The 27,349-nt window shown below is 54.3% G+C and overlaps 5 protein-coding genes across 9 annotated transcripts in view; 4 read left to right on the forward strand and 1 right to left on the reverse strand.

The window, feature by feature from the left end:
- The window catches only part of WBP1L (WW domain binding protein 1 like), a 54,850-nt gene extending 52,069 nt beyond the window's left edge, over nt 1-2,781 (forward strand). For all 4 annotated transcript variants that reach the window (XM_084290098.1, XM_084290101.1, XM_084290100.1 and 1 more), the window contains one exon: nt 405-2,781. In XM_084290098.1, coding sequence (XP_084146224.1) covers nt 405-1,147 — 743 coding nt within the window. In that variant the 3' untranslated portion in view covers nt 1,148-2,781. The remainder of the gene's footprint in view (nt 1-404) is intronic.
- Nucleotides 2,782-5,704: 2,923 nt separating this feature from the next.
- Nucleotides 5,705-8,162, reverse strand: CYP17A1 (cytochrome P450 family 17 subfamily A member 1; the record flags this gene model as incomplete). Its single annotated transcript, XM_084290499.1, has 8 exons — nt 5,705-5,973; nt 6,170-6,273; nt 6,344-6,513; nt 6,706-6,915; nt 6,995-7,081; nt 7,187-7,416; nt 7,597-7,735; nt 7,833-8,162. 8 exons carry the CDS (start codon nt 8,160-8,162, stop codon nt 5,705-5,707), a joined length of 1,539 nt encoding a protein of 512 aa, XP_084146625.1.
- A 1,153-nt stretch (nt 8,163-9,315) lies between these two features.
- On the forward strand, nt 9,316-11,209 carry BORCS7 (BLOC-1 related complex subunit 7). Of its 2 annotated transcripts, XM_084290638.1 has the most exons (5): nt 9,316-9,458; nt 9,736-9,798; nt 9,947-9,990; nt 10,277-10,297; nt 10,685-11,209. In XM_084290638.1, exons 1-5 carry the CDS (start codon nt 9,318-9,320, stop codon nt 10,734-10,736), a joined length of 321 nt encoding a protein of 106 aa, XP_084146764.1. In that variant the 5' UTR covers nt 9,316-9,317; the 3' UTR covers nt 10,737-11,209. The 2 variants fall into 2 exon arrangements, with proteins under 2 accessions (XP_084146764.1, XP_084146765.1); XM_084290639.1 differs by lacking the exon at nt 9,736-9,798.
- Nucleotides 11,210-12,436: 1,227 nt separating this feature from the next.
- AS3MT (arsenite methyltransferase) lies at nt 12,437-16,178 on the forward strand. Its single transcript, XM_084289727.1, has 11 exons — nt 12,437-12,461; nt 12,798-12,883; nt 13,364-13,491; nt 13,582-13,732; nt 13,813-13,949; nt 14,172-14,241; nt 14,343-14,424; nt 14,511-14,642; nt 14,742-14,884; nt 15,248-15,382; nt 15,960-16,178. Coding segments are annotated over exons 1-11 (1,164 nt in total). The 5' UTR covers nt 12,437-12,460; the 3' UTR covers nt 16,059-16,178.
- A 2,372-nt stretch (nt 16,179-18,550) lies between these two features.
- Nucleotides 18,551-27,349, forward strand: part of CNNM2 (cyclin and CBS domain divalent metal cation transport mediator 2) — a gene marked incomplete at its 5' end in the record, with an annotated part of 110,565 nt that continues 101,766 nt past the window's right edge. Inside the window, 1 exon segment of the mRNA XM_084289696.1 lies at nt 18,551-20,216. Coding sequence (XP_084145822.1) covers nt 18,551-20,216 — 1,666 coding nt within the window.

Genomic DNA, 27,349 nt, shown 5'->3' on the forward strand with positions numbered 1-27,349 from the left:
TGAGAGTGGAAACTCAGCTGAGAAGCCAGTGTTGGAGAGGGCTGGCAGGTTATCTCCTGTGCTGTTCCCTCCAGCCAACACAGGCCACGCTTCAGTGTGGTTTATGGGGCCATTTGGGGTACGGTTAGGTTTGCCTGGTAGACCTGAGAGCCATAAGGTCTGGATGCTGTTCCCAGCTGTGTCCATCTCCTCCTGCAACTGTGCCCTCCTGTGCTGCAAGTGTTTCTTCTGTAAAGCACAGAACATCTCTTTTGGTTTAATTTTTGGCACCGCTTGTGAAGCCCGTTGAGCTGTTTGGTGGCGAGGTGCTGGTAGATGACAAACAACCCGCCGACCTGCGTTAATAACGAGTTTCCCAAGATAAGCTGCTCGCGAAATAACTTCTCCTTGCCTCCCGCTTTCAGGGTTTCTGCCAAATTATTTACTACCTCCCTACGAGGAAGTGGTGAACCGACCGCCAACCCCGCCACCGCCATACAGTGCCTTACACCAGCAGTGCGTCCCAGCAGGCAGCAGTAGCACAATCCCAGACACGCCAAGAACCCTGCAGCCAGCACAGAGCAGCTCGGCAGCACCCGGCGGCAATAACAGCAGTACTGACAACACCGGGTCCCCCGGCCTCGGGGACCCCGAGCCTTCCACCGCCGCGCTGGTCGAGCGAGCAGTTGCCAAAATGCAGAGCGTGGAGCCCGGTGGTGGCACCAGCACGGGAGCTGAGCTAGTGGAGAGGGCCAGTCCCGAAAAGGATACGGAGTGCAAGGAGGAACTGCTAAAAGGCTACAGCTCTGAGAGCTTAGAGCAGAGCAGCGCCATCCCCGACGCGAAGGACAAGACACCGGGCAGGCAGCGCCGCTTCACGGGCGACTCGGGCATCGAGGTCTGCGTATGCAACCGGGGCCACCACGACGACGACCTCAAGGAGTTCGACGGGCTCATCGACGATGCTCTGGATGGGCCCCTGGACTTCTGCGACAGCTGCAGCGGCCGCCCGCACGGGGACGAGGAGGAAGGGCTTTTTAATGCCGCGGAAGAGCAGCACCGCGAACACAGCCACCACCACCTGCCCCGGCAGCCGGTGTGTGTACTCTTGAACACAATAAATGAGCAGGACTCTCCAAACTCTCGTACCAATAACTCCCCCAGCTAAGGTGGCAGAGTGGAAGGGAGAATCGGGGGTAAAAAAAAAAAACAACAAACAACAACACAAAGAAATAAAAGTGAAATAAGCAGATTAAAACTTTAAGAGGAGGAAAAGGTGATATACAACCGTTTTTTTTTTTAGTTTTCCTCCCCTCCGGTGTAATTCGGGGACTAGTCCCGAAGGCCCAGCTTGTGGGGGACGGGTTGCTCTGGGTTTTGTTAATCATGTCCATCCTGCTCTGTGAGGCAGGGGGTGACGTTTCTCAATGAGACCTTCTAACAAATTGAACTTTCCCAATGGTGATTTTGGTGATGGTTATTATGCGTTTGTTGGTTTTAGTTTTTCCAGAACACTGCTTTGTCTCGCAATCAGTAAAGCTCAGCAAATCTCACCCTGGGAGGATACGAAATCACCATAAGGCTTCAACCTCCAGGTGTCTTCCCAGAAGCCAGCAGCTTCTGACAGTGCCGGCAGTCAGTAGCCCAAGAGTTCTGGTTTGATATAGTGCTCTTGAGGCATTGTGGATTTCTTTTCATTTTAACTTTTTTTTTTTTTTTTTTTGTGTGTGTGTGTGTTAAACTTTCCCAAAGCTGATGAACGCCTCGACACATCAGCCCTATAATCTCTGGTGCTTCAGTGTTTAAGACAGCAGGTAGGAAATTTCCCACTTGAAGCTGGTAACTGAAGGACCAGTTTCTTCCAGGAGTGTTAGTCTACCACAAGCAGTCTGAAAAGAAAGGGTTTGCAGAAATTTGCCTTTATATGTCATTTTCAAAGACAAGTGTATTTGTTCAATGCCTCCAAGAGCACAGTTAGAAGTAGAATCAGGGCAGCTGGGCTGCCTGCCAAGTACTGTGGTCTCCGAATGACCTTTTCCTGGTGTGCTGCAAAAGGGCTTGGCTTTATTTTTTCCTTATTTTGCACCCCGAGAGCAGCACACTTGAGTTAAGATGACAAAAAAAAAAAAAAAAAAAAAAAAAGAACAGGGCTCTCTTTGGCCAGCGTGCCTTCAAGCTTCAGCGATGCATGTTGAACAAATGGAGACGAGAGCTCCGTCCATTGCGAAGGGATGACTTTACCATGTAGATGTGGAAGACCTGTGCAGTATTTTTTTTTTTTTTTTTTAAATCCAAAAGTTTGGTGCGATTCTGATGTTGACCACTTACAGGAAATGAATGTCTGTTTTCTTTTTCTTTTTTTTTTTTTTTTCTTTTTATGGTGGCAACTGGCTACTGTATAATGTCTGTGAGCGTGTGTGTGTGACTGCAATCCATGCATGCGAGTCCTACTGGTAATATGAAAACCTGCTGTAAGACTGCAAGAAAATTTACTGTAGCTTTGCTTTAATAAACGGTAGAGATTTTGTTAGTAACAACCCGAAGGGAAAAAAAAAAAGTAAGAGCTGAAACTAACATTCCCTGGAGTGCTCGTGTGGAAGAGAGCACAATTCAGACTGTGTATCTTGTTCTTGGGTTTTCTCCCCGTCCCTTTTATAATTATGGTCGTCCAGATCATTACTGTTATGGGGAAAAAAAAAATTGAAAACTGAACTCAGTCATACTCAGATTTGATTGATTGAAAACCAAAATCAGTTTCAAATGAGGTGGAAACCAAAATATAATGTCTTTTCTGATAACTTGCCTGCGTGTATGTGTATCATTTTTTGAGTTAAGAAAAAGATCTCTTTAGGTGGTAGATGCTTTTTTTAACTGGAGGTACGTAGCACTGTCCTGAATACAGATGATGGAGCAAGATAAGTGGTGCTTATTTCAGTGTTTTACATGCTTGAAGATAAAACTCACACTTCTAACTTAAAAAAAAAAACAAACAAACAACAAAACAAAAAACAAAACAAAACAAAAGAACAAACTTCTGACTTAAAAAAAAAAAAGGGCAACTTGTAGGATAAATTTGCTCCTCTGTCCCTTGCAGCTTTTCTCTTCCATCAAAACAGCACTTCAGTAGGTGTACATGTATTAGGGTGGTCTTAAGAATTAAAGACTTTGGTCTGGATTCAGGGAACTTTGTTTCTGGATGCCTCCTGTGAGGATAACAGAGCTGGAGCGTACCCCTGGGGTGGGCTGGCTCACCATAAAGTCAGGTAGGGACTGGCTGCTTGCAGCTCTGCTCACACTTTAGAGAAGAGAATTAAAGATCCTCGCTGCCACCCCTAGAAATTCTCCACATACTGGCACTGAGGTTTGTTCCTCGCATCATGGAGGAAGCTGGAAAAAAAAAACACACATCAGTCCTTACAGTGTGGGATTTTCCTGCTATAAATCCTGGGAATGGCCCTGAGCCGGTGGGAGAACTTCTGCCAATGTTCCTGTTACCAGAAGACAAAAATCTCTGTTTGTTTTCCTGCCTTCTCACTAAGGGCAGGAGAAGCCGCAGTCCTCTGGACACCGAGGTGAGTGCCAGTGGGTGTTTCTAATCAGGAACAAGCAGTGGTGTGCCCGTTCTGGGACTCCTCCATTTTCTTCAGGCTTTTAAACACCAGAAAGAAGCAAACAGCCCACAGGCCATGTCTATTTTATTTATTTTTTTCCTACACCCCTCTTGTTCTTGTGGCAGGAAGCTGGCATGTGCAGGACTGTGAGTGTGGTGCTCTCAGTGCTTCAGGTTTTCAGACCCAGGTGTCAGGCAGGTGGCATGGGGACAGGACAGGTGGAAAAAAGCAAAAATCTGAGGTTCCCTCAATGAGTATGAGGCTTTGTGTTTTTCCTTCTGTTCATAAACATTATTTCTTCCTAGACAGAGGTGGGAAATGCCTGTGTTTGTGTAACCCTACGACCAGAAGAGGAGGGCAGGCTCACCTGCCCAGAATGGGGCTGGGAAAGCCGCGGTGCAGCCGAGCCTCTGCCTTGCCCATGGCCACAGGGCAGGAGGCCGGGATGAGCTCCTCGGAGGCAGAAGGAGCACGTATGGCCTCTGCCGAGCGCCTGCCAGTGACGCCAGCCACGGCCTGCGCCGGGCTCTGCCTCCTCCCCGGCACCCCGGGATGTGCGTCAGAGGCCGGCGCCTGGCCCGCGGAGCTTCCTGCCTCCCGGCCTCTGAAGGATCCCATCCTCCTCCTCCTGCTCCTCCTCACGTCCCGTCCGGGACATCCCGAGAAGGCCATGACCGTTCCCTTTTCTTCCTCAGAGCTGTTTCCCACCTCCCTCACAGCCCGGCTCTGTTATCAGATGGGAATCGTGCCCTGCACCGGGGCTCGCCTGGGCCGTGGTGCAAGCGCCGTGCGCTGCGTGCCGGGGGGGCTGTGGGGTTGGTTCTCGGTTTGTTTTCATTTCCTGGTTTGTTTTTGGCCAGGGACAGCCACCTCCTCATGGTGCTCAGGGCAAGCTGTGGGAAAGGCGCCTTCCTGACATCGATTCCTCCCTCGCAGGCTGTAAGGAGCGGGAGGAGATGGGACACACTGCTTCCCGGTAGCCCCACGTAGCTGCCTCCTGAGCCCCATGGATGCAGAGCGCACTCCCAGCCTGTTTTTCCCCCATGCAAATGTCCCAAGCAGCCCCAGACGGAGGGCAGAGACGCAACGCGACCCGGGTGGTTACATCAGCAGGGTTATTTTGGCAGGGAAAGCAGCGGCTGCTGCCGAGGTCACCCCCGGCCCTCCCACAGCCAGGCCCCGGTTTGGGGTCACTGGATCCCAATCTGAATGAAACCGGAGGGCTCGTCCTGGGCACCGAGGCACCAAGGATCGGCACGTTTTGGGTTTCAGGGACCCCCATTTCTCATGGCAGGAGAATTCGGCTGCCACCAGCTGAACTGAAGCTGCCTGGTGAGGTCTGGGGGCTTGGACCCGCGTGTTCAAACACAGCGGCCCCGTGCAGCTGTCCGGCTGTGAATACCAGCCCCGTGATTCAGAGTTAAATCGCGGGGGGAAACGGGCAGGGAGGGAGCGTGGAGGTGTGCAGGGCTGGGGAGGGGTCGCGCAGCCGTGTTGCCGCCTGGTTAAATATTAAAAAGGGTCAGGCAAGCCAGGAGCAGAAACCTAATTGCACACTGCCCTCCCTGGCGGGGCGTTTTATGGCAGCTGACGTCCCAGCTGGGAGGAGCTGTGCGTGCACATACGTGTGTGTATGGACATAAAAACGTGTGTGGGGGGCATTAAACACATCCCTGTGCTTTCGTGTGCTTGCACACGGTGGTGAGTACACGGGTGTGCAGACATGGGCACACACTCTTGTATGTGTGCACAGAGGGAGCCAGGCAGGAGCTAAAGCAGCAGGAATATTTAAGCTGTTTCCTTCTTTTCCCTGCATGAAGCAGGTTCCAGCTCAGGGATGGAGTTGGGGAGACCTTCTTCCCCCAGCAGCCATGCGGAGGGGCTGTGGCATCTCAGCCCAGCACATGCAGGAGGTTTTAGGGCTACCACACATCTCAGGCACCTTCCCACGTGCTTGTGCCCTCTGTCACCTGCCCAAAAAGCAGCCGGAGCCGTGCTGGGTTGGGAACAGCTTTATTCAGGCAGCCTGGCATCCACGAGACAGGCAGGGTGGAGGCTCTGTGGCGTCCACCCACCCCACCCCATCCCACCCCACCATCACACGGGTGTCCCCGTCACGAGGCCACCCTCCAGGCCTCCCGCAGCCTGGCCTTCACCCGAAACTTCTGCACCTGCAGCACGACGCCGAACTTGCCCTCCAGCGAGGGCAGGGGCTGGTCCGGGGGGCACTCGAGCGTGAACCTCTGCAGCACCCAGGCCAGGAAGAGGAACAGCTCCATCTTGGCCAGGACTTCACCCAGGCACACGCGGATCCCGGCCCCAAAGGGCAGGTAGCTGGGTGAGGGCGAGTGGATGTGCTGGCCCTGCTCGTCCAGGAAGCGTCCTGCAAGGGGAATAATGGGATCCTCTAAAGGGATCGGTCCCTTTCTGCCTGACACCTGCCCAAATTCAGCCCCTACGTGTCCCTCCCACCAGGAGCAGGGCAAGGCGGGTGCGAGCTCCCCATCTGGGGAGAAGCAGGACCCGACCTCCTGGCCCCTTTCCTTCTGTGTCCCCACACCACAGGGCACAAAACCCACCGGGGTTGAACTCCTCGGGCTTGTCCCACTCCTTCTCGTCGTGGTGCACGGACCAGAGGTTGATGATGACCCTGGCGCCCTTGGGGATGGCGTACTCCCCGATGCTGCGGGGAAAACACGGCATGAGGGGGCCACTCCTGCCCGCCGCCACCACCCAGACCCCGGTGGTCTCACCTGGTGTCGGTGAGGGACACGTGAGGGATGAGCAGGGGGGACACGGGCCGGATGCGCAGCACTTCGCTGATGGTGGCCTCCAGGTAGGGCAGCAGCGGGCGGTCGCTGAGATGGGGGTGACGGGCCAGGCCGATTTTCTGGTCCATCTCCTCCTGGATCTTCCTCTGGACCTGGGAGGGGAGCGAGGGCTGGGCGTGAGCACCCAGCACCACCAGCAGGTGATGGGGGCAGAAGCAAAGTGCTCCTCACAGCTTGATAGCCCTTGCTCCAAGAGCCTGACATCTCTCTTGGTATTATCCTTCCCCAAAGCCCCCTGCGATGCCCCTGGTGCAGGAGGGAGACCCGCAGGGCAGGGACCTTACCTCAGGGTAGTGGAGCAGGTAGAGCACGGTCCACTTGAGCACGGTCGTGGTGGTCTCCACGCCAGCCCCGAAGATGTCCCCCACCGTCATGAGGAGGTGGTCGTCCGTCAGCTCCAGCCCCGGTGCCGGCGGGCTGTTGTTCTCGGCGCTGAGCCTCACTTGCAGGAGGGCATCCATGAGGTCCCTCACGGTGTCCCCACAGAAGGCTTCCTGCCAGGGGACACAGCTGAGCCCCCCCAGCTCAGCTCCAGCACCACCCCGCAGCCCCCTGTCCCAGCCCCTTCGGCACCTTGTGTTCAGTGAACTTCTGCTGGAGCAGCTCATCCCTGACCTTGAGGCATTTCTTCAGCAGGGCCAAGTCCTTGTTGGGGAAGATCTGGGGGAGAAAAGCCCCATTACAGCACAGAGCTCCAGCTCAACCTCCAGCTCCTTCCTCTCTTCCCTCAGGAGGAGACCACGCAGCTCCTGTGTCCCCACTCACCTGCAGCCAGGGGAAGATGTCCACCAAGCTCTCCTTGGCCACGGTGTCCACGATGCCCTGGCTGTACTCCAGCATGGCCTCGAACTCGGGGTCCCCGCGGCGGTAGGAGGAGTTGAAGCAGAGGGAGCAGACCACGTTGGTGACAGCCCGCGTGAGCTCCGGGGCCATGTCCAGGGCTGCGTCCTGCGCGGCGCTGAGCGTCTCACACAGGGATGCAGCCTCCTGGCAGACTTTTTTTTTTTTGGGGGGGGGAAGGAGAGGCAGGAGAGGGGACGGTGAGCCCCGGGGGTGGCCAAGGGGGTGGCAGGAGGCACCTCCAGCAGGGGTTTGGGCAGCAGGGATGGAGCAGAGAGGCAATAAGGACAGAAAACACACACATATATGATAGCGGGGTGGCAGGGGACACTCACTGATCTTCTCGAGGGCGACCGAGCCCTCCCCGAACATGGAGAGGGCGGCGTGCACCAGCTTGCGCTGGAACTTCCAGAGGGGGCTGTAGCTGGCGAAGGCGATGTCCTTGCCCCCCCGGGACAGCAGGTCCGTGGTCACCTACGGGGTACATGGCTATAGGGTCAGGCAGGAAGTCCCGCAGCATCCTCGCCCTGCAGCAGGGGGGTGTCCCCCAAACCCATCCCCTCGGACTCACGGTGCGGGGCCGTCCGGCGAAAGCCTTCCCCTTCTTCAGCAGCACCTCGCGGGCGTGCTGGTAGCTGTTGACCACCACCACGTAGTGGGAGCCCATCCAGAGCCCGTAGAGGCTGCCGTAGCGACCCTGCAGGCTCCAGAGCCGCAGGTGGAGCTGGGGGTGCCCGGCCAGCTGCAGCAGGCTCCCCACCAGCGGCAGGGCTGGCAGGCTCCGCAGCCGCCCCGTCCCCGTCCCCATCCCTGTCCCCGTCCCCATGGGACCCCGGCGTCGTGCCAGCCCCCAGGCACACAGCAGGGCCAGGCACAGCAGCAGGGCGGCCAGCGGCAGCATGGTGGGGTGGCTGTGAGGCTGTGCAGCCCCCTCTCCTTTATACCCGCCCGGCAGCGTCCCCTTGACCCTGGGACGGGCTCGGCTGCTTATCGGGGGGATGGCGGCCGGCCGTGACGGGCAGCGGGCCAGCTCCGCAGCTGGGGACAGGGCGGAGGGGCTGGGAGTACGGGGGGAGGCCCTGGGGGCTCCTCTGGGTGCAGGGACTGGGGTGGGCTGGGGGCTGCTGGCGTGCAGTGAGACCCTCCTGGTGTCTGAGAGGGGCTGGGGCACTGGGCAGCACTGGGAAGAATTGGGCAGTATGGTGCAGGAGTGGTTTGAACTGGTTAGTACTGGGCAGCACTGGGATGCCTGGGCAGCACTGGGCAGCACTGGACAGTCCTGGGCAATATTGGGCAATACGGTGCAGGACTGGTTAGTACTGGGCAATATGATGCAGGACTGGTGAGTACGGGCTAGTACTGGGCAATACTGGGCAGCACTGTGCAATGTGGTGCAGAACTGGCTAGTACTGGTTAGTACTGGGGAGCACTGGGTAATATGGTTCAGGGGTGTTTTGAACTGGTTAGTACTGGGGAGTACTGGGTAATATGAAATACGGTGCAAGACTGGTTTGAACTGGTTAATACTGGGCACTACTGGGTAATATGGTGCAGGGGTGGTTTAAACTGGTTAATACTGGGCAGTACTGGGTAATATGAAATATGGTGCAGGACTGGCTTGAACTGGTTAGTACTGGGTAGCACTGGGCAGTACTGGGCAGCACTGGGCAATATGGTGTAGGACTGGTTAGAACTGGTTAGTACTGGGCAGAACTGGGCAATATGATGCAGGACTGGTGAGTACTGGCTAGTACTGGGCAATACTGGGCAGCACTGTGCAATGTGGTGCAGAACTAGCTAGTACTGGTTAGTACTGGGGAGCACTGGGTAATATGGTGCAGGACTGGTTTGAACTGGTTAGTACTGGGCAGCACTGAGCAATACTGGGCAGCACTGGGCAATATGGTGTAGGACTGGTTAGAACTGGTTTGTACTGGGCAGCACTAGGCAGCCCCAGGCAGCACTGGGCACCCCCCCGCCCTTCGCCTTCCCGCCTCTCTTGTCCCTCAGCGCTGCCCGTAGCGGCGCAGCGCAGGCGGGGCGTGCGGCGGGCAAGATGGCGGCGGGCGGCGCGGCGGAGGCGCAGGCGCGGTTCGGGCACTCGGTGAAGGGGCTGCTGACCGAGAAGGTGACGAGCTGCGGCACTGACGTCATCGCCCTCACCAAGCAGGTGCTGAAGGGCTCCCGCAGCGCCGAGGTGAGCGGCGGGCGGGCCGGTGGACTACAAGTCCCAGCATGCAGCGCGGCCGCGGGGCCCCCGGGGAAGGGCGGAGGGACCGCGGGAGCTGCAGGGGCGCGGGGCATGATGGGAGTTGTAGGCGGTGGCGGGGGGCGTGCTGATAGGTGTGTGCGGGGCGCGGGGCATGCTGGGAGTTGTAGTCCCGAAGTCAGCTCCTGGCCCTTGGGGGGGGTTTGGGGTTGGGTTTGGGGTTGGGTTTGGGGTTGGGTCTGGCAGCGCTGTCCTTGTCTTGTAGCTCCTGGGGCAGGCTGCGAGGAACATGGTGCTGCAGGAGGACGCCATCCTGCACTCGGAGGACGTAAGCTGTGCCTGGCACTGCAGAACTGCTGGGAAATAGGGGAGAAGGGTTTTGGGGACGGGGGCCCTGAAATGAGAGATCTGCGCGTGGTGGGGGGAGCAAAGCCGCTGCTGAGCCAAATGTTCGTTCTTGGTCTTGTTTTCCACAGAGCCTGAGGAAAATGGCCATAATAACCACGCACCTGCAGTACCAGTAAGTAGGGGGCACCGCCTGCTCTGCGGGGTGCTGAGCGCTGCCCTTCAGCCGCGTCCCTTTGTAAGGTTTTTGCCACCCACTGGGTCTCCAGTAAGAACGTGCAATGCATCTAGGACTAATGGGGAGAAGTTAAAGCCTCTGCTTTGTGCTCTGGGATTAATCCTGACACACGTGAGGGTTTTGGGCTCCTGAGCCCTCGTTTGAGCCCCTTTTCATCACCATCGAGTGGTGTTGCTGAAATTTGTGCTTTTCTAATGCTCTTTCCTCTCCTTTTCTCATCTAGGCAGGAAGCAATTCAGAAGAAGTGAGTACCTAGCAGAGGGAATACCAAGAGGGCATGGGAAACAGCACGTAGAGGTTGATGGGGAAAGGAAAGAGTAATGGGGTGTGTGTGTGGGGGAGCAAATGCAGCTGGAAGGTTTTTGCAGCTGCTTTTGAAACATGCTGGCCCAGCAAGATAGCGTTTCACTGCTCTGAAGGTCAGTACTGTGGGGAGATGAGAACTTGGGTGAAGGGATGATTTTATTGAAAACTTCTGGTTCTTTCCTTAACGTGCAGGAGTACACAAAGTGCGGTTTGCCTTGTGGGCACGGGGAGGTGGGGTGGGGAACCCCGGGATTTCTCTTCCCGTCCCTTGGGTGCTCCCTGGGGATCAGATCTCACTGTCAGCCTCTTCTTGTTTTGTCCCCAGTGTCGAGCAGTCATCGAACCTGCGGGACCAGCTGAGTCACTTGCTGAAATGAAGAGAAGCTGAAGGCACGAGGACTTCTCGACTGGCACTGAGGGCAGCCAGGCATCCTGTCCCCTCCAGGGCTCAGACCTGTGTCTGGACGGTGCTGGAAGCCCGCTGGGATATGTGCAGAGCACACATTCTTGAACGTGTGGGCCCCTCTCACGCGGTCCCATCCACGTCTCTGTCTCCAAAACGCTCTCCTGCTTCCCCACATGTGACTGAAACGATCTTAGCAGAAAGTTTCCTTCCCCCAACAATCCCTGTGTTCGCTTACTTCCCGTGTTTCACGTGCGATGTTCGGCTCTCCAATGTTTCTGACAGCCGGAGCGGGATGATTTTATTTCCCGTCTAAGCTCTGCTCAGCATCCGTCTCCTGTAAGGTGATGGAATAGTGCTGCTGGTGCCTGCCAACAACCAGCAATCACACAGCCCGAGTTTTCATACAAAACAGCTCCTCCCCTCCCAATAAACGTACAAACTGGAGATGTGGGTTTTAAATACAGGTGCCTGAAGTTTGACACGGGTCCTTATTAGCACAGATGGTCGCTGCAATTTATTTAGGGCGTGTTAATCAGTGGGAGCTGTAAGTGGCTGGGTGGGTGAGGTGCTTCAGAGTGGGCTGAGGTGCCCGTCCAAGACCTGAATTTTGGAAAGCGTGATTCTGGGCAGACACCTCTGTCCCTGCTCCAGCTGGACATGCCTTGGCGAGCATCCCGCTCTGAGGTTATCTTATTTTCCACTAAGCCAGAGCTTGGAACGCCATCCCTTTGCCAACCCATCTGTACTGCCTTCGGCCTTCAACCACATTCCTGTGCTGGGTTGCTGCTCCAGCTTTTGATGAAGCAGCCTTGGAAGTGCTGTGTAGCTGTATCTGGTTGGGAAGGTGTCCAGAGACACAGCTGGGAAGCAGGCAGGGAGATGCAAAAGAAAATCAGGACCCCGTGATTCAGCTCTGCACAGCTCTTTGGCGACGACTCGGTGACTGGGCTCCCGTTTGCTTCCTGGGCAGTGAGATGGGGTCCGGGCTATAAATATTGTGTCTTGTTTTTCCATCAGTCACTTACCCAGAGCACTTGGAGCACACTGGAAACACTTATTTGTGTGCATTTCATCAGCTGATAGCACAAGGCGGGTTGGGAGTGGGGATCAGCCTGCTGTAAGGTGCTGCTGGGGTGCGGTTCCATGTGGCACAACCTCTTTGTCTGTTTTTTTTTACCCTCACCACCCCTCCGGGGCCATTCCCTGCTCGGCCTCAGCTGGTGGCAGCACCCCTGCAGCCCCGTGGAGGTGCCCAGCTCAGCAGGGGCTGTGCTGCAGGGGCTGCCGTGAGGTGATGCCTAAAGGATGGGGCACATGGGGTCCGTTTGTGCCCTGGGGGTTCCTAATCCGTGGCCTCACAGCTGTGTTTGGGGAGAAAAGCTTTTCCCAGAAGCAGGCAGCTTTTTCCCCTGCGAGCTCCCACCCTCTGCAGGGGCTGGGGCATCCCACGGGGGTCTCCGTGCATTTGGGGCGAGCAGGAGGTGGGGTGGGGGACGGGACGCAGCAGGGTGGGGGTACCCAAAGGCTGAGGCTGTGGGTGTGAGGTGACCCCGTGGGTTCTGGTAGCGAGCGTGGCCGTGTACCCGGGTTTTTTACCCAAATCTCAGGCCTGGCAGGAGCTGGTGTAGGGCGGAAGCCAGGCCTGGGGCGGCGCAGGGCGCCGGGGCGGAGCGTGGCCGAGCCGCAGCCGGAGGCAGTAAGGCACCCAGGCACCCCGGGGCTCCGGCTCTAGGGTGCCAGGGCCCTGTGGGGGGACCCCATGGGACCCCGCAGAGGGTTGGGATTCACCCTACAGGGACGTCCTTGGGGGTAGTCCCTCCAGGGCAGGCAGGGGCAGGGTGTTTTGGTGGGGGGGATGTTGGCACGGGGTGCTTTTCGCACTAGGGTTTGGGTTGGGGTCTCCTCGGGGGTTGCTAAAGGGACTAAAAGTGTTCCTGTATTTTGGGGAGGGGGGTGAGGGCCTTGGGGAAGGGCCTGGCGTGGTGCCCGTGGTCATAGTGTCGGCACCAACCTTGTGCCCCCGTTGCTGCAGTGGCCGCGCCGTGTGGGGAGCAGATCCCCCACAAAGAGACCCCCCGTGAACAGATCCCCCAGGACCAGATCCACCGCGAGGTGCAGGTGAGGGGGGCGAGCGGGGCGGCCGGGGAGGGAGCGCCGAGCCCAGGCAGTGCCAGGACACCTGCCAGTCAGGGGACAAAGCTCATTTGGGGACCAAAGTGAGGGTAAAAGGGCATTTGGCTGCTGCCAGCGGGGTTTCGGAGCAGGCGCTTTGCTCGTTTCCCTGTGGGGATGAGGAGGGAGCAGAGTGAGCCTGTGTTTCTCTGCATGCACCCCCGTCAGTCAGGGAAACAGCATCCGTGGCCTGAAAAAATATTGCAAACAGCAATTAAATCCCCTCCTGTGCAAAGGTGTGTGTATACGAGCAGGGGAAGCCAAGCAGGGTGGGTATCTAGCCTGATTTTTAGCTGGGTGCGGTGCCAGAGGGCACTGGGGGCACGTATAAGCTGAGCACGGGCGTGATCCCGTGTTTTGTGACCCCACGGAGTCACCGTGGCCCAGCTTGCTGCAGTAGGGTGCCCCGTGTCCTTCCCACCTCAGGATTACTACGGCAAAGAGCTGCAGAAGTCGGAGGACCTGAAAACCAACGCTTGCGTCACCTCGGCCAGGCCGGTCCCCAAGGCCATCAGAGATGCTCTGGAGCGCGTCCACGAGGAGGTGGTGGCCAGGTGAGCTCCGGGTGAGTTCCTCCTGCTGCCACCTCCCTGTGGGCTGCAGCCCCCGGGGGGCAGGAGCCAGCGTGGTAACTCACCCCCCAGGTACTACGGCTGCGGTTTGGTCGTCCCCGAGTGCCTGGTGGCGTGCCGGGTCCTGGACCTGGGCAGCGGCAGCGGCAGGGACTGCTACCTGCTGAGCCAGCTGGTTGGGGAGCGGGGCCACGTCACCGGCATCGACATGACCCAGGGCCAGGTAGGGTGTGGGGACAACCCCTGGGCTTGCTTTGTCCCCTCTCCGTGTCCCCCCCATGTTCGTTCCCTTCCTCCTCCCAGGTGGAGGTGGCGAGGAAGCACATCGCGTATCACATGGAGAAGTTTGGCTACCGAAAGCCGAATGTGGACTTCCTCCAGGGCTACATGGAGAAGCTGGGTGATGCCGGGCTGGCTGATGAGAGCTACGATATTGTCATGTAGGTACCCTGCAGGGGACTGCACCCACATCCCACCAGATTTCTTGCTTCAGCCACGTGTGAGGAAAGGGAAAAACCCAAGAAGGATCTGGGCTGGGACCTGGGAATATGGGGACTGCCCTTTTTGTGGTTGAACCCTGCACTAAGTGACAGGCTGTGCAGCAGCCGGCGGTGCTGAGCGTAGGAGAAGGTGCAAACGAGCCTTGGTCTTCTCCTTTCCAGCTCCAACTGTGTGATCAACCTCGCCCCCGACAAGAGGGCCGTGCTGCGGGAGGCCTATCGCGTGCTGAAGGTGGGGAGCGGAGCGGGGCTGGGGCCACTTTGGGGGCTGTTGCTCCATTTCCCAGCCCGTTTTGCCCCACTGCATCCCGCTCACTCCTCGCTGCCTTCCAGCCTGGTGGAGAGATGTACTTCAGCGACGTCTACGCCAGCCAGCGCCTGAGCGAGGCCGTGAGGAAGCACAGGGTGCTGTGGGGTGCGTAGGGCTCCTGGATATAGGGTGACACGGGACGGGGAGCACCTTGTTGCCTTGTGTCACCCGTGTGCGTGCTGTCGTGCCAGGGGAGTGCCTGGCAGGAGCCCTGTTTTGGGGAGATCTCTACAGCATCGCCGAGGAGGTGGGCTTCAGCCCCCCGCGCCTGGTCACCGCCAGCCCCATCACCATCGGGGACAAGGAGCTGGAGGGTGTTGTCGGTGAGGGTCCTGACGGGGAGCAGTGGCTCCGTTTGGCCACGGGGAGAGGTGCTGGGACCCTGTGCTCAGCACCTGGCCCGCTGGGCTCTCCCTTTTTAGGGGACTGCCGCTTCGTCTCCGCCACGTTTCGGCTCTTCAAGGTGCCGGGGAGCAGCCGTGCCGGGCCGGGCCAGGTCATCTACAACGGTGGGATCGTGGGGCACGAGCGAGAGCTGGTGTTTGATGCCAACTTCACCTTCAAGGTACGGGGAGGTGCGTTTTGGGCTTCTGGGGATGGTGAGCAGACCCGGCCTGAAGGGCTGGGGATGGGGCAGCACTGATGCAGTGTGGTTTAGGGGATGAGGTGGTGGATGGGGGCCATATAAGCCAGAAGAGCTGCAAATAGGGCAGGGAGAGGGAGCCAGAGCTGTGCATTGTGGAGACGGGAGCAGGACATCCCTGGTGGCTTCACCAGGTGGTTTGGAGCCCGCTGCTTGCTCCCTGTGGGTGTTCCTCCAGGCTTTGGGCCAGGCTGAGCCCTGCTTTCAGTCCCCACATATCTGACTGGGTGGCTGGGGGCCCCTGGTCCATGTGTCCCAGCCCCGTGACTGTCACCGTGTCCCCAGGAAGGAGAGGCGGTGGATGTGGATGCCGAGACGGCGGCGGTGCTGCGCAGCTCCAGGTTTGCGGACGAATTCCTCATCCGAGCCGCCGGGGCCGATCCCGCTGCACCCCAGGGCTGCTGTGGCAGGAGGGTGAAGGTTGGTAGCAGCAGCCCCGTGCTGGATTTGGGGCTGGGGACGCTGCTGTCCCTTGCTAGGTCCCTTTGCCCCTGTACGTGCCCACCGGGGGTGCTGGGGCTGGTGGCTGGGCAGCCCTGAGGTCTGCATGGGGACAGCTCCTCCCTGCCTTGGGGTGCAGTGACCACCCCAGCTGCTCCTCACTGCTGCTGTGAGCTTTGGGCCCTGACCCCACCGCCCGAAGCACTTTTATCTATCTGCTGGAAGCCTCCCTCCTCATCCTCACGGCCATCCTTCCACATGGGCCAGCAGGGGTCATCAGTAGGCCGGGGAGATAAAGCCCTGCAGCTGCGCGTCCCTGGAGCACAGCCTTGCGCTGGGCTTTTGGGTCCCTGTCCAAGCAGAAGGCATTTTTCAGATAAAAAAAGCAGAGTGAAACCCCCCCCAGAAGCTCTCAGCACCCTCTTAGGGCAGGGAAAAGCCACCAGGCTGATCCCCATGGTGGCAGGGAGCAAGTGGTGGGGAAACGCTGCTTCCACGGGGGGCCTCGTGTTTCCCTGTGGCCTGATCCTAAATCGGCTTCTCCTCTGCCCTACAGGAGAAGATCTGCGACCCCTTCCTGCTGCTGGAGAAGCTGGCGGCCCCGGCTCCTGCTTGCGGTCCTGCTGGCACCTGCGGGCCCCGGGGCTGCTGCTGAGCGATGTCCCCATACTGCCGGGTGCCAGTGGGGCAGGGGGCTGCGGCCCACGTGGTGTGGGGTTATCACCAGAGGAAAAAATAGAAATAAAAGGCCGAGATGAAACCCTGTGGGGTTGGAGACTGCGAGGTGCTGTGCTTTTAGGTCTCGGTATGAGCACGGTGGGGATGGGGAGCACCCTAGGGGTCCCCTCGCTCCCTGTGGGACACATGGACAGGGATGGGAGCTGTGGGATGGGAGCTGTGGGTCCCCTCATATGGGATTTCTCAGCACCCTGCAACATGTACCCCATACACCAGTCCAGCTCTGCTCTGAGCCCCCCAAAACCCCCTGCACACACACCCCACCCCGTAGCTTTTTCCGAAACCATCCCTTCAGCCCAGGGCAGCCCCACAGCCTGTCCCCGGGGATGGGATTTCTTCTCCCTTTCCCCATGCATCACTGCTGAGTTTTTTTTTTCCCCCGGACTCCATCTAGTGGGAAGCCCTGCGTGCTGTGCAGGCCTTGCACCTGCAGAGTTTTGCAGGGAAATGCGGCAGTTTTGGAAATCCCACAATGTGGCTGCCTGGGTCCCATACCCCACACGTGTCCCACATCCCACCTGCCCCAACACCAGGCTGCTGAGCGGCACCATGTCCCAGTCCTGGATGAGCTGAGAAATGAGGGAACATTTCCATCCCTCCTCGTGCCCTGATCGTCCAGGAGGGACCAAAATCCCCTCTCTGCCAGCTGAACATCATCTTGTCCCCATCAGACTGTATGTGTGTAAGGAGAGGGAGATCCTTGGGGTTTTTACAAGTTTACGAGGCCTGTAAGAGCAGTTCCCAGTCACAGAAGGGATTTCCTAAGCGCCCCACACTGCTCGCCCTGATCTCTGCCAGGAGCAAAATAGGGGAGTGATTAATCCCCAGTTTGGGGATTAAACCCATAAATAATGCCCATAAATATGGTTTCCTGGAAAGTCACCTCGCCAGCCCAACCTTTTGGGTTCAGATGGGACCACGAACCTGCACAATTCAGTGCACGGGAACTTGCAAGTGGTTGGGTTTAGGGCCGCAGGGCGGTGTGCTTGGAAAAACTGTAACTCCTAGTTTGTGTGCTATTTTATTATTTTATTTTGTTTATTTTTTTAAATATTATTTTTTCTTTTTCTTTTTATTTCTTTTTATTTTATTTTATTTTATTTACATTTTGTATTTTTTTCTTTCATTTTATTTATTTTTGACTTTTTGACTAGAAAAAACATAAAATGTTGTTTGTGTTTTATTTTATTATTTTGTTTCTTTTAAAATTATTCTTGGTTTTACTTTATTACTTTATATCGATTTATTACTTTATTTTAATATTGTATTTTATTTTTATTTCATTTATTTGTCTTTTTTTGACTAGAAAAACCACACAACATTGTTTGTGTTTTACTTTATTATTTTGTTTCTTTTTATTTGCAATTATTTTTTCTTTTTAAAATTTTGTATTCATCTTTATTTTATTTTATTTTTGTTTTATTTTATTACTTTATTTTATTTTAACATTTTATTTATTTATTTTTATTATTGTATTTCATTTCGTTTTATTTCAATTTCGTTATTTTATTTTAAAATAAAATAAAATAAATTATTTTATATAATTTTTATATAAAATATTATACAATTTATGCAAGTTTATATAAATTTATATAAAATTTATTTGATTTTAAATACATTTTATTTTATTTTATTTTATTTTATTTTATTTTATTTTATTTTATTTTATTTTATTTTATTTTATTTTATTTTATTATTTTATTTTATTTTATTTTATTTTTTCAAATGTTGTTGCTTCTCCCCTCACACTCCCCCGGCTCCCGGGGCCGGCCGTTCGCACTGTGTGTGCCCCACACGGCCGCCAGGGGGAGCTGCGACACCGCTCACCGGGCCCGGGGCTGGGACCGGGGGGGGACACACGGAGCCGGTCCCAGTCCCGTTCCCCATCCCCGTCCCCGTCCCCATCCCGCTGCCGTCCCCGTCCCCCTCCACCCCCCCCCCTCCCTCCCCATCCCCTCTCCCATCCCCGCCCCGCCATTGGTCGCGCCCCCTCTTAGCCCCGCCCCCTCTCCCCCCACCCCCTCCCCTATTGGCCCTCACCCGGGGGCCGGCCCCGCCCCGCAGTCACGCGCCGCGGGGGGGGGGCCGGCGGCGGGCGGCGATTGGCCGAGGGGCGCGCGGGCGGCCCCGCCCCCTCGACGGTTACCGGCCGGCCGTTGGCGGCCGTTAGCCGCGGCCCCGCCCGGGCGAGGCGGAGCGGGGCGGAGCGGGGCGGGGAGCGCCGCGCGGCTCCACCAAGGCGGCGCTCGGCTCGGCCCGGCTCCGGCAGTCGCCGCCCGTCGGGTCCCGCGGGCAGCCGCGCCCCGCCTGCCGCCAGCACCGCCGCCAGCACCGCCACCGGTGCCAAGCGGGGCACGGCCGCGGGCGATGCGGGGCGGCGGCGGCCCCGCCGCCGAGCCCTGACTAAAGATGGCCGCGCTGCCCGGGGGGAACATGGCGGGGGGCGGCCGGGGGGCGCGGGGAACGCCGCCGCTGCTGCTGCTGCTGCTGCTGCTGGGCTGCTGCTGCCGCATGGGCCGCCCGCCCGCCGCCTCCGCTGCCGCTCCACCCGCCTCTTCCTCATCATCATCATCATCCTCATCGGCGGAGGAGACGGTGATCATCGGGCTGCGGCTGGAGGACACGGACGACGTCTCCTTCATGGAGGGGGGAGCGCTGCGGGTGAGCGAGAGGACGCGGGTCAAGCTGCGGGTGTACGGGCAGAACATCAACAACGAGACCTGGTCGCGCATCGCCTTCACCGAGCACGAGCGGCGGCGGGGGGGAGGCCGGGCGACGCTGGCTGGAGACGGCGGGGGAGCGGCGGCGGTGGTGGGGAGAGGAGGAGGAGGAGGAATGGGCTCCTCGGCCGGAGGAGGAGGTGGTGGTGGTGGTGTTGGAGGAGGAGGAGGAGGAGGCGGTGGAGCCCCGCAGCGCTGCGGCATCCGCACGTCGGACATCATCATCCTGCCGCACATCGTGCTCAACCGGCGCACGTCGGGCATCATCGAGATCGAGATCAAGCCCCTGCGCAAGACGGAGAAGAGCAAGTCCTATTATCTGTGCACCTCCGTCTCGGCCCCCGCCGCTGCCGCCCTAGGGCCCGGGGCCGCCGGTGGGTTGGTGGGTGCCGAGGGACCCGCCGGCCCCCCGCCTTGGGGGGAGACCACCTGGATCTACCACGATGGAGAGGACACCAAGATGATCGTCGGGGAGGAGAAGAAGTTCCTGCTGCCCTTCTGGCTGCAGGTGATCTTCATCTCGCTCCTGCTCTGCCTCTCGGGCATGTTCAGCGGCCTCAACCTGGGCCTCATGGCGCTGGACCCCATGGAGCTGCGCATCGTGCAGAACTGTGGCACGGACAAGGAGAAGAACTACGCCAAGCGCATCGAGCCTGTGCGCCGCCAGGGCAACTACCTGCTGTGCTCCCTCCTGCTGGGCAACGTCCTGGTCAACACCACGCTGACCATCCTGCTGGACGACATCGCCGGCTCCGGGCTGGTGGCCGTGGTGGTCTCCACCATCGGCATCGTCATCTTCGGCGAGATCGTGCCTCAGGCCATCTGCTCCCGGCACGGCCTGGCAGTGGGCGCCAACACCATCTTCCTCACCAAGTTTTTCATGATGATGACCTTCCCGGCCTCCTACCCTGTCAGCAAGCTGCTGGACTGTGTCCTGGGCCAGGAGATCGGCACCGTTTATAACCGGGAGAAGCTGTTGGAGATGCTGCGGGTCACCGATCCGTACAATGATCTGGTCAAGGAGGAGCTCAACATCATCCAAGGAGCCCTGGAGCTGCGCACCAAGACGGTGGAGGACGTGATGACTCCGCTGCGGGACTGCTTCATGATCGCTGCCGAGGCCGTGCTCGACTTCAACACCATGTCCGAGATCATGGAGAGCGGCTACACCCGCATCCCCGTTTTCGAGGGTGACCGCTCCAACATCGTGGACCTGCTCTTCGTTAAGGACCTGGCTTTTGTGGACCCTGACGACTGCACGCCGCTCAAGACCATCACCCGGTTCTACAACCACCCGCTGCACTTTGTCTTCAACGACACCAAGCTCGACGCCATGCTGGAGGAGTTCAAGAAAGGTGGGATGATGGCAGGGCTCTGGGGGTGGTGGGAAGCACCCCCGGTGAGGGGGCTCTGAGGGGATCCCTCGCTGCTTCCCCTCGCAGAGGCTTTGGAAAGGTGCACTTGGGACAGAGGAGCCTGAATTTAGGCATCTGCCAGCTCCCTGACCCAGAAAGCTGACCTGTGGCTGGGTGATGGTCTGTGCCCCCTGCCTCTTTTCCCCACTACCAGGCTGTGCGTGTGGGCATTGTGCCAAGCAAGGCTGCTTTTTTTTTTTTTTCTTTTTTATTTTTCCACTCATCTGCACATTATAGTGGGAACTGCTGACATGAATATGCGCCCGTTACTTGGCTCAGTCCTCCCTGTGCTTTTTCAGCTGGCCTGACAGCGAGGAGAGGAGCGGGTGGGCTGCTCGTGTAGGTCACTCCTATCTTTCCGGCTTAGTGCGCACACACGTGCTGAGATAAACACGGCGTTCGCACTCCATTCATCGGCTCGGCTGCTGACTTCAGCCCTGTGCTCGTGTTACAGCTATCCTGATTGATGCTTTGATCTGGGAACCCAGAAATAGTTCCAGGGTCTTAAAATGTGTTTGAATGCACCTGTCTGGGTGGCACGTTGGGGTTACGGGCCTTTTTACCTAGGCTCTCCTCTGCCCCAAGGACCACAGGCTCAGCTGTGCAAACACGTGAGCCCGTCTACATCTCTGGTCTGGTGTTTGTATTCATTGCTTCAGAACTGGATGGGGGCTTTCCATCTGAATTGTGGGAGGTGTTCTCCTGACAGATGTGCGTTAATTCTCATTATAAACCTTTGCTTATGAGGAAAAAACAACACAACTTTTTTTTCCCTGTTTGAATCCGTTCCTCTCTGCAAGCCAAATAATGATGCAGGCTGTATGCTCTGTGCAAGAAAGTGCTTTAAAGGAAATAGTAAGTGAAATTCCAAATCAATTAGGTACTTGCAGACCGTCATGCTGCTTAACTGAAGGTAAAGTGAGTGCCACGGACTGATCATAACCATGGGAGCTCAGAGTAACGAGCTGTCGAGCCATTCTGTCTCTGAGAGATGATCTGACTGAAAGAGATGTTCATAGCTGCATTGGTACCACAGTTAGGCTAACGAGGAAAAGTTAAATTAGCCTTTTATCAAATGCAGAATTCATCTTGAAGATAACTTTTTAAATTGGTGAACGTTTTTTCTAGGTAACATTTAATTTTCCATTTAGATTTCCAGGTACTGGTTGGTCCCCACACTGAGCTTTGGCAGCATGGCATTTGATCTGTTTCTGCCTGCTTAACTCGATTTAGGGGATTCAGACGGTTATTCTGTTGGTATCCTCACTTTTCTTTCACAGATGAAAGGTGAACACACTCCTGCTTTTTGCTGACCAGAGCAGCAGCTGCTCTGTTTAGTTCTTTCTGCCTCAGTGTGGTGATGGGGAAATCTTACTCTGGTTCGGAGCTGTTGAACAGGAGATGTGGGAGAGTCTCGCCTGTGGTTTCTGTGCTGCAAAATCTGCAGCTCGGATCTGGGAAACTCAATTATGTCACTTAACTGCTGCCTGGTTAAGGTGGGTTCTGCTGGGTGTGCAGGCCTGGAGTTCTTTTCCCTCCATTACTGTGACTCCAGGTAGCGTGGCAGGGTTCTTAACCTGCAGCTGGACCTCTGTTTGTTTTTTTTTTTTTTCTAGCTTTGTGTGTAGCAATGTGTCTGAAGGGAGGTGAAACGCTCCTGTGTGTTTAAAAATAGGAGCCCTTTTATTTAATAGCTTGGAGAATCAGGCATTTTAATCCTGCAAGTGTGGCAAAGCCAAATAGGCCTCTTTGCACTTTCTGAAATTCATGCTTTAAATAGGTTCCTTAATTCTCTGGGGTTGCTTGGAAGGTACAGACCAGAGGTTGCTTTTGCTGATAGCCAGAGGACTTCCCTTGCCTGCACCAGGTAAATTCCCAGTAGCACAAATTTAGGATGACTTCCTAATGGGAACGTGTGCCCTGCTGCAACCACTGCGTTCTGGAGCAGTCCCTGTAGTAGTGGATTAATTTGGGATAGTTTGATCGTGCCTCATATTTACTCCAGGATGGCTGTGCTGGTTGCTGTGCATTGACAAGCCCTGGTGTTAGGACTAGTTCCGTCTTAACTGGTTTTTCTTTAAACATGCAGATAGGGTGGAAATAAATAGCTTCCTTTGTCCTTTGAAATGAATGTAAATAACTGATAGCTTGCTTGATCTGGCATAGCGCGCTGTCTTTTGCAAGAGTTCTTCAAACTCCTTTCTGCATGGCAACCTTGCCAAATTCCCGTGAGAATGTACAAATTAAGGGTGAGAATCAAATTGCATGTTGTTCTCCGGTAAAGTGCTGAAAATAAATAAGCTTACGGTTTTTAATCGCCCCTTTCCCACCACGTTGACCTTCCACCACGGTAGGCTCGCTCCAAAACTCTCGCCTGCCTTTCTCCCACCCAGGTGGCTACAACCCTGTTCATTGCAGCGAGCAGCTCGTGTGATAGTGCTGCTGTCAGTTAAAGGCTTTAATCTGTTCAAGGAAAGAGTTTATTTATTTATTTATTTTTTTATTTTCTAAGAAGTTTAGGAGTTAACATAAATTGGAGCCTTCCAGGGAAGAGATGAAAAGCCAAGCATGGCAGGATACGTGTCCTTCTGGTGCTGTGGCAGATGAAACTGGTCGTTTTGTACTTGCTTAGTCTGGGCAGCTGGAGGATTTGGTGGTGAGCTTATTATTAATGTTCTTTGCCCACAGTTGCAAAATGAATGTATGTTTCGCTTCTATGCTGCCAGGCAAGAAACTTAATTTTAAGAGAGCTGCAGCACATTCCCATTCCCGTGTTGCTCTAATCTCTTGAAGTATGAATAAACATGACTTCTGAAGCAGCCTGCTAAAAAGCTTCTCTCCTAAAAAGCATTGTTTATTTTAAAATAAATAAAAACTTCTGAAAGTGGAGTAGCTCTCTATTCCTGTCAACAGACCTCAACTCCATTTGCCAGCTAGCTGTGCAGACTGGGCGTTCAGCTTACTTGAATCCAATCTGTTCAACCCCAGTTTAATGCAGGGAAGTACAGGGTACCCGTTCCACAAGTCAGGGAAATGACCTGCCCGACTCTGCAAAGATGTGTCTTGTTTGAAATAACCTCTTGCTGGTTGTTGCTGTGAAGGAGAGCAAGGCGACAGCTCTTCCAGGATCAATTACTATCCTGGCTCCTTAAGGTGCAGCAGGGAGTGAATGAACATCAAAGTCATTTTTGGAAAGAAGCTATGGGCTGTCTCATCTGGTGTCTTTTCCCTTGACGGTAAGTGTTGTGTTGTTGCTGTTGTTATCTTGACAGTTTTCCTAGGTCTTTGGCACTTGTTTGGAGTGTTTTTCAGTGCTGGACCTCTGCATGTGTGATCCTAAATCCAAAGTTTTCTATTTGAAGCTCTCCAAATGCCAGACAGAGTTTGAAGAATTCAGCTTGCAAAGCGTTGATTTCTAATACTAATATTCTAAGATTGGCCCTCTTTTTACTAGTCATACGGCTGCTTTCCTGGTGGCCTGGACAGCCTTGTAGTGTGGCAGTTTCTCAGTCAGAGTCTTCCTTATCCGTACTTGGAGATTTTTGACTTGTATGTTTTGATCTTATTTGTATCTGTCTCTAGTATTACGCTATAGTAAAGATCAGAGTTAATAACCTAGTACAGAGAAGTCATGGTAACTGCGTGCAGCGGTCCTGAGCTCTTATTCTCTGAATCACATGGCAGCCTTGAGACAATTCCTGGATTCCTTATTAAAATTATTGCCGACTGAACCTTAAAAGATTTTTCTTCCCTAAAAACCTTGTCAGATTTAACTTGAGGATCTTTTCTGCATGCTCTGTTGATTTTTGTTGTCTGTCTTTAAGAATGTATCTGTTTAGTAAGAACACAGACCAATTTTTTTCTCAGGGTCTTGTTTCTTTTCTAGTTCTTCCTCCCACTCCCAGGAAAACCATGGCCCAGGAACCTGAAACTCTTACTTCTGAGGGGAGGGACAGTGAGTGACTGGTAGCCCACAAATCCAAAGCTCTGCACTGCTGTTATTCTGGGCTGAGCTCTCTTTCTGTTATTAGGTCGCTTACCTTTCTGCTGCAACTCCAACCCAGACTTGCAGCTCGCTTCTTTCCTGGTCTCTTTCAGGTTTTATAGGTTCCCATCCTGCTGAATCTGAGTCCAGGCTTCCCATAAGTAAACTTCATTTAACGCATCTGAATGCTTGTTTTCTGGTTCATCTAACAGGTTGTTTGTCACTGAAGCTGTTTTTCTGTTTAGGCTGTGACTGCAGCATTACAAGGAACTGGAAGAAACTACATAAATCCCTTCTGGAATTATCAAAGGCATGTAAAACTCCTTCTTGGAAAACAATATTGCTTTCAAGGCTGCTTGGCTAAAAAAAGGCATCTCTTCGGCTCCTTTTAGGAGAATTCACATAAAGATAAAGGTGTTGAGGCCCCGCACGGAGACTTCTTGTGTGAAGAGAATAGGGCAACGATTAGGGAATTTGCCACCAAGATATAGAAGACTTAGCACGATGTGCCTGTAGGTTTGTTCCTGGGGGATGCGTTCAAGGGCAGCTCCAGCTCTCCTGGGGCTCCCTGCTGTGATGCTTTTGTGGGCCTAGGAGAAGGAGATGGTGCTGGAGAGCAGCAGTGCTGTGTCAGCCTGGCCTTGGTGAGGAGTCCAGCTGGAGGCTCTGCTCTGCTGCTGAGAGCAGAATGAGATGTGGATCACGGAGAGGAGTAAGCAAATACAATGCCCTAAGTGTTCAGAGCAGTACAGGTCTGAATTTGACACGTGTGCTTGGCATCATTCTTTGATTGCTTTTTAGCTCATGATTAGAGTCTCATTAGTCAACGAAGACAAGCTGTTGCCATTTCCCCCAGTGTTCTCCAAGTTAGCAAACTCCTGCACCCACTGGGGTGAATTCCGCAAGTGAGCCAGGTTCCTATCTGCTTTCTGTCTATAAAGGCTCTCTGTGATAGGCACAGCTACAGATCTCAGGTCGGTCTGTGCTGTCAGCAGCATTTCCTGGCCAGTTTTGAAGCTGAATATGGAGAGAAGAGGCAAAATGTTGACTTCTGAGCAAATTCAGTAGTACAGCGAAGTGATCGGGTAGTGTAACCATTGCAGTTTTCTTTCAGGGCTGAGATTTTTTTTGTTTTTTTCAGTATTTCTCTGCCAACGTGAGGTACCGAGGAGCAGAACGCTCTGTGAACATCAGTCAACTACAAGGGTGTAAAACCAGTGACAGAGAGAAAGAGTGCTAGAAAAGAGGAAATGTGTTTTGTTCCCCCTGGAAGCTTGGTGATCTCATCAAGCTGCAATTCAAGAGCTTCTGAAACTAAAGATATTGTCTTTAATAAGTCGTCTTAGGTGTTTGTTTCTTTCTGTGAGCGTGTCTAATCAACACTGAAGCTTTGTCAGCTCTTGTGTGTGGGCGAGCAGCAATAGCGTGGTATCTCCCATCAGTTGCTTTGTAATGTGAGTGGCAGAAGGAGATGGATCTAAAGGTTGCGGTTCTGATCGTCATCTCTGGAAAATGCTGGGAACAGTGGAAACGCTATTGCTATTTTGCTGTTCAGCCAAAGCTAGTAAATATTACAGCGGAAGCTGTCTGCACAACCATTATTTGACACTAGTATGGAAGCATTATTATGCAGTTTCTAATTATGTGATCGCAGACTGTCTGTTCAAGACCTCTGGGTAGCAATGTAATTGAATAAGTGAGCTTGAGATACTCTTATCAGCCTCTTCAGTGCCCTGTGCCAACGCAAATATTTGGGACAAAATTATCCTTTTGTTAACCTAATGTATTAGGCCCATTGTTCTTTTTTATTTCACGTATCAAATCTGTTCTGATGCCTAAATATGGAGCCATTAGCATGTGTGATTGCAGGAGAGCTCAGCAGCAAAGCAGCCCAGCAATAGGTTTATTTTGCAGGCTGTAGTATCGCTCTAGCTGGCAATAGAGTAAAGAAGGGAGTTAGTCACCTCACCTCTTCTAAACACTTCACAAAGTATGCTTAATATTAAGAGTTGTAAGTCAGTTTTACAGCTGCCTAGGCACTATAAAATGGATCTAGAATGAACGGAGAGGCTGAGCGGTGTGTTGAATGAGTCTGTATCTCATCCTACATTGCTTTTTCTGTTAATATTTAAGAAGAACTCTTTTTCATTCGTTCACGTGCCTCTACCAATTGCACTTCTAATGTTGAGTCTCTCCCAGTTTCACTGATGGAGCTTGGACAACTAACCCTCAACACAAGGTACTGCAGTACTCTGAACCGTACCCTGGTGAACGTGACCTGGTACTCCTGTTAATTTGACAAGATCCTCAAATACAGCTTGCCAGCTATAAACAGGAGTGCAAATACTTGGTGCTAATGAGCTGTAGTGAACAGCACATGGCAAAAAATCTCAGATCAGCCAGTTGATCCAGCCTGGCTCCTGCCACGGTCACTGAGTCATTTCAGGACCATCTAGTGATGCTTTTTGTTTTACTTTTTCCGTGATTACCTATCGTTGAAGTGAGATGTATAAATCTGTCAGTAGCTTTCCTCAGGTGGAATCTGCCTTTTCTCTTGGCCTAGGAATCAGCATGGCCCAGTAGCTGCTGGCAGAAGAAGCCATGCTGGGAATAAACTAGGGCCAAGTGTGGTGGCATACAAGACAGCTGTGAGAAAGGCATGAAGGGAAGCTGTTAAGGAACTCCAAGGGGTAGAGTTGGCCTGGTCACCTTAGTATAGGTCTTCTTATAGAGAGGTGGGTGTAGGGAAGAGAGACGAATGGCTTGGGACAGGTAAGTTGAGAAGTTCCTTCAGGTTCTAAATCTTGTCTTGTACAGCTTGTAGTAATGAAGATCTGAATCCTCAAAGCATATTATTATGGGTTTAGACAGAGAAACTGAAAGATTTCCTATAGCACCTGAAAGAAAATCAGCAGTGTGATGACTCAAGGGCTCTCAACCATACAGCATCTTTCACAAAGTGAACTTGGAGGAATCAGGTCCTCATTGAGCAGTCCAGCTGGGAACACAAGGTTGCAAGAGGACAGCAGAGAAGGTAGAGATCCCTCTCTCAGACCAAAGGCCATTGTGCTTGGAGAGGATCTGGCTG

Source organism: Netta rufina, assembly GCF_964035555.1.
Source record: "Netta rufina genome assembly, chromosome: 7".
Taxonomy (NCBI): Eukaryota; Metazoa; Chordata; class Aves; order Anseriformes; family Anatidae; genus Netta; species Netta rufina.

Bases quoted from the DNA above. Each gene is read 5' to 3' on its own strand.
- BORCS7 (XM_084290638.1), top strand. From the start codon at position 9,318: ATGGCGGCGGGCGGCGCGGCGGAGGCGCAGGCGCGGTTCGGGCACTCG. The intron at 9,799-9,946 runs GTAAGCTGTGCC...TGTTTTCCACAG, and splicing joins CCATCCTGCACTCGGAGGAC to AGCCTGAGGAAAATGGCCAT. The intron at 9,991-10,276 runs GTAAGTAGGGGG...TTTCTCATCTAG, and splicing joins ACCACGCACCTGCAGTACCA to GCAGGAAGCAATTCAGAAGA.
- AS3MT (XM_084289727.1), top strand. The intron at 12,884-13,363 runs GTGAGGGGGGCG...TTCCCACCTCAG, and splicing joins AGATCCACCGCGAGGTGCAG to GATTACTACGGCAAAGAGCT. The intron at 14,425-14,510 runs GTGCGTAGGGCT...CTGTCGTGCCAG, and splicing joins GAAGCACAGGGTGCTGTGGG to GGGAGTGCCTGGCAGGAGCC.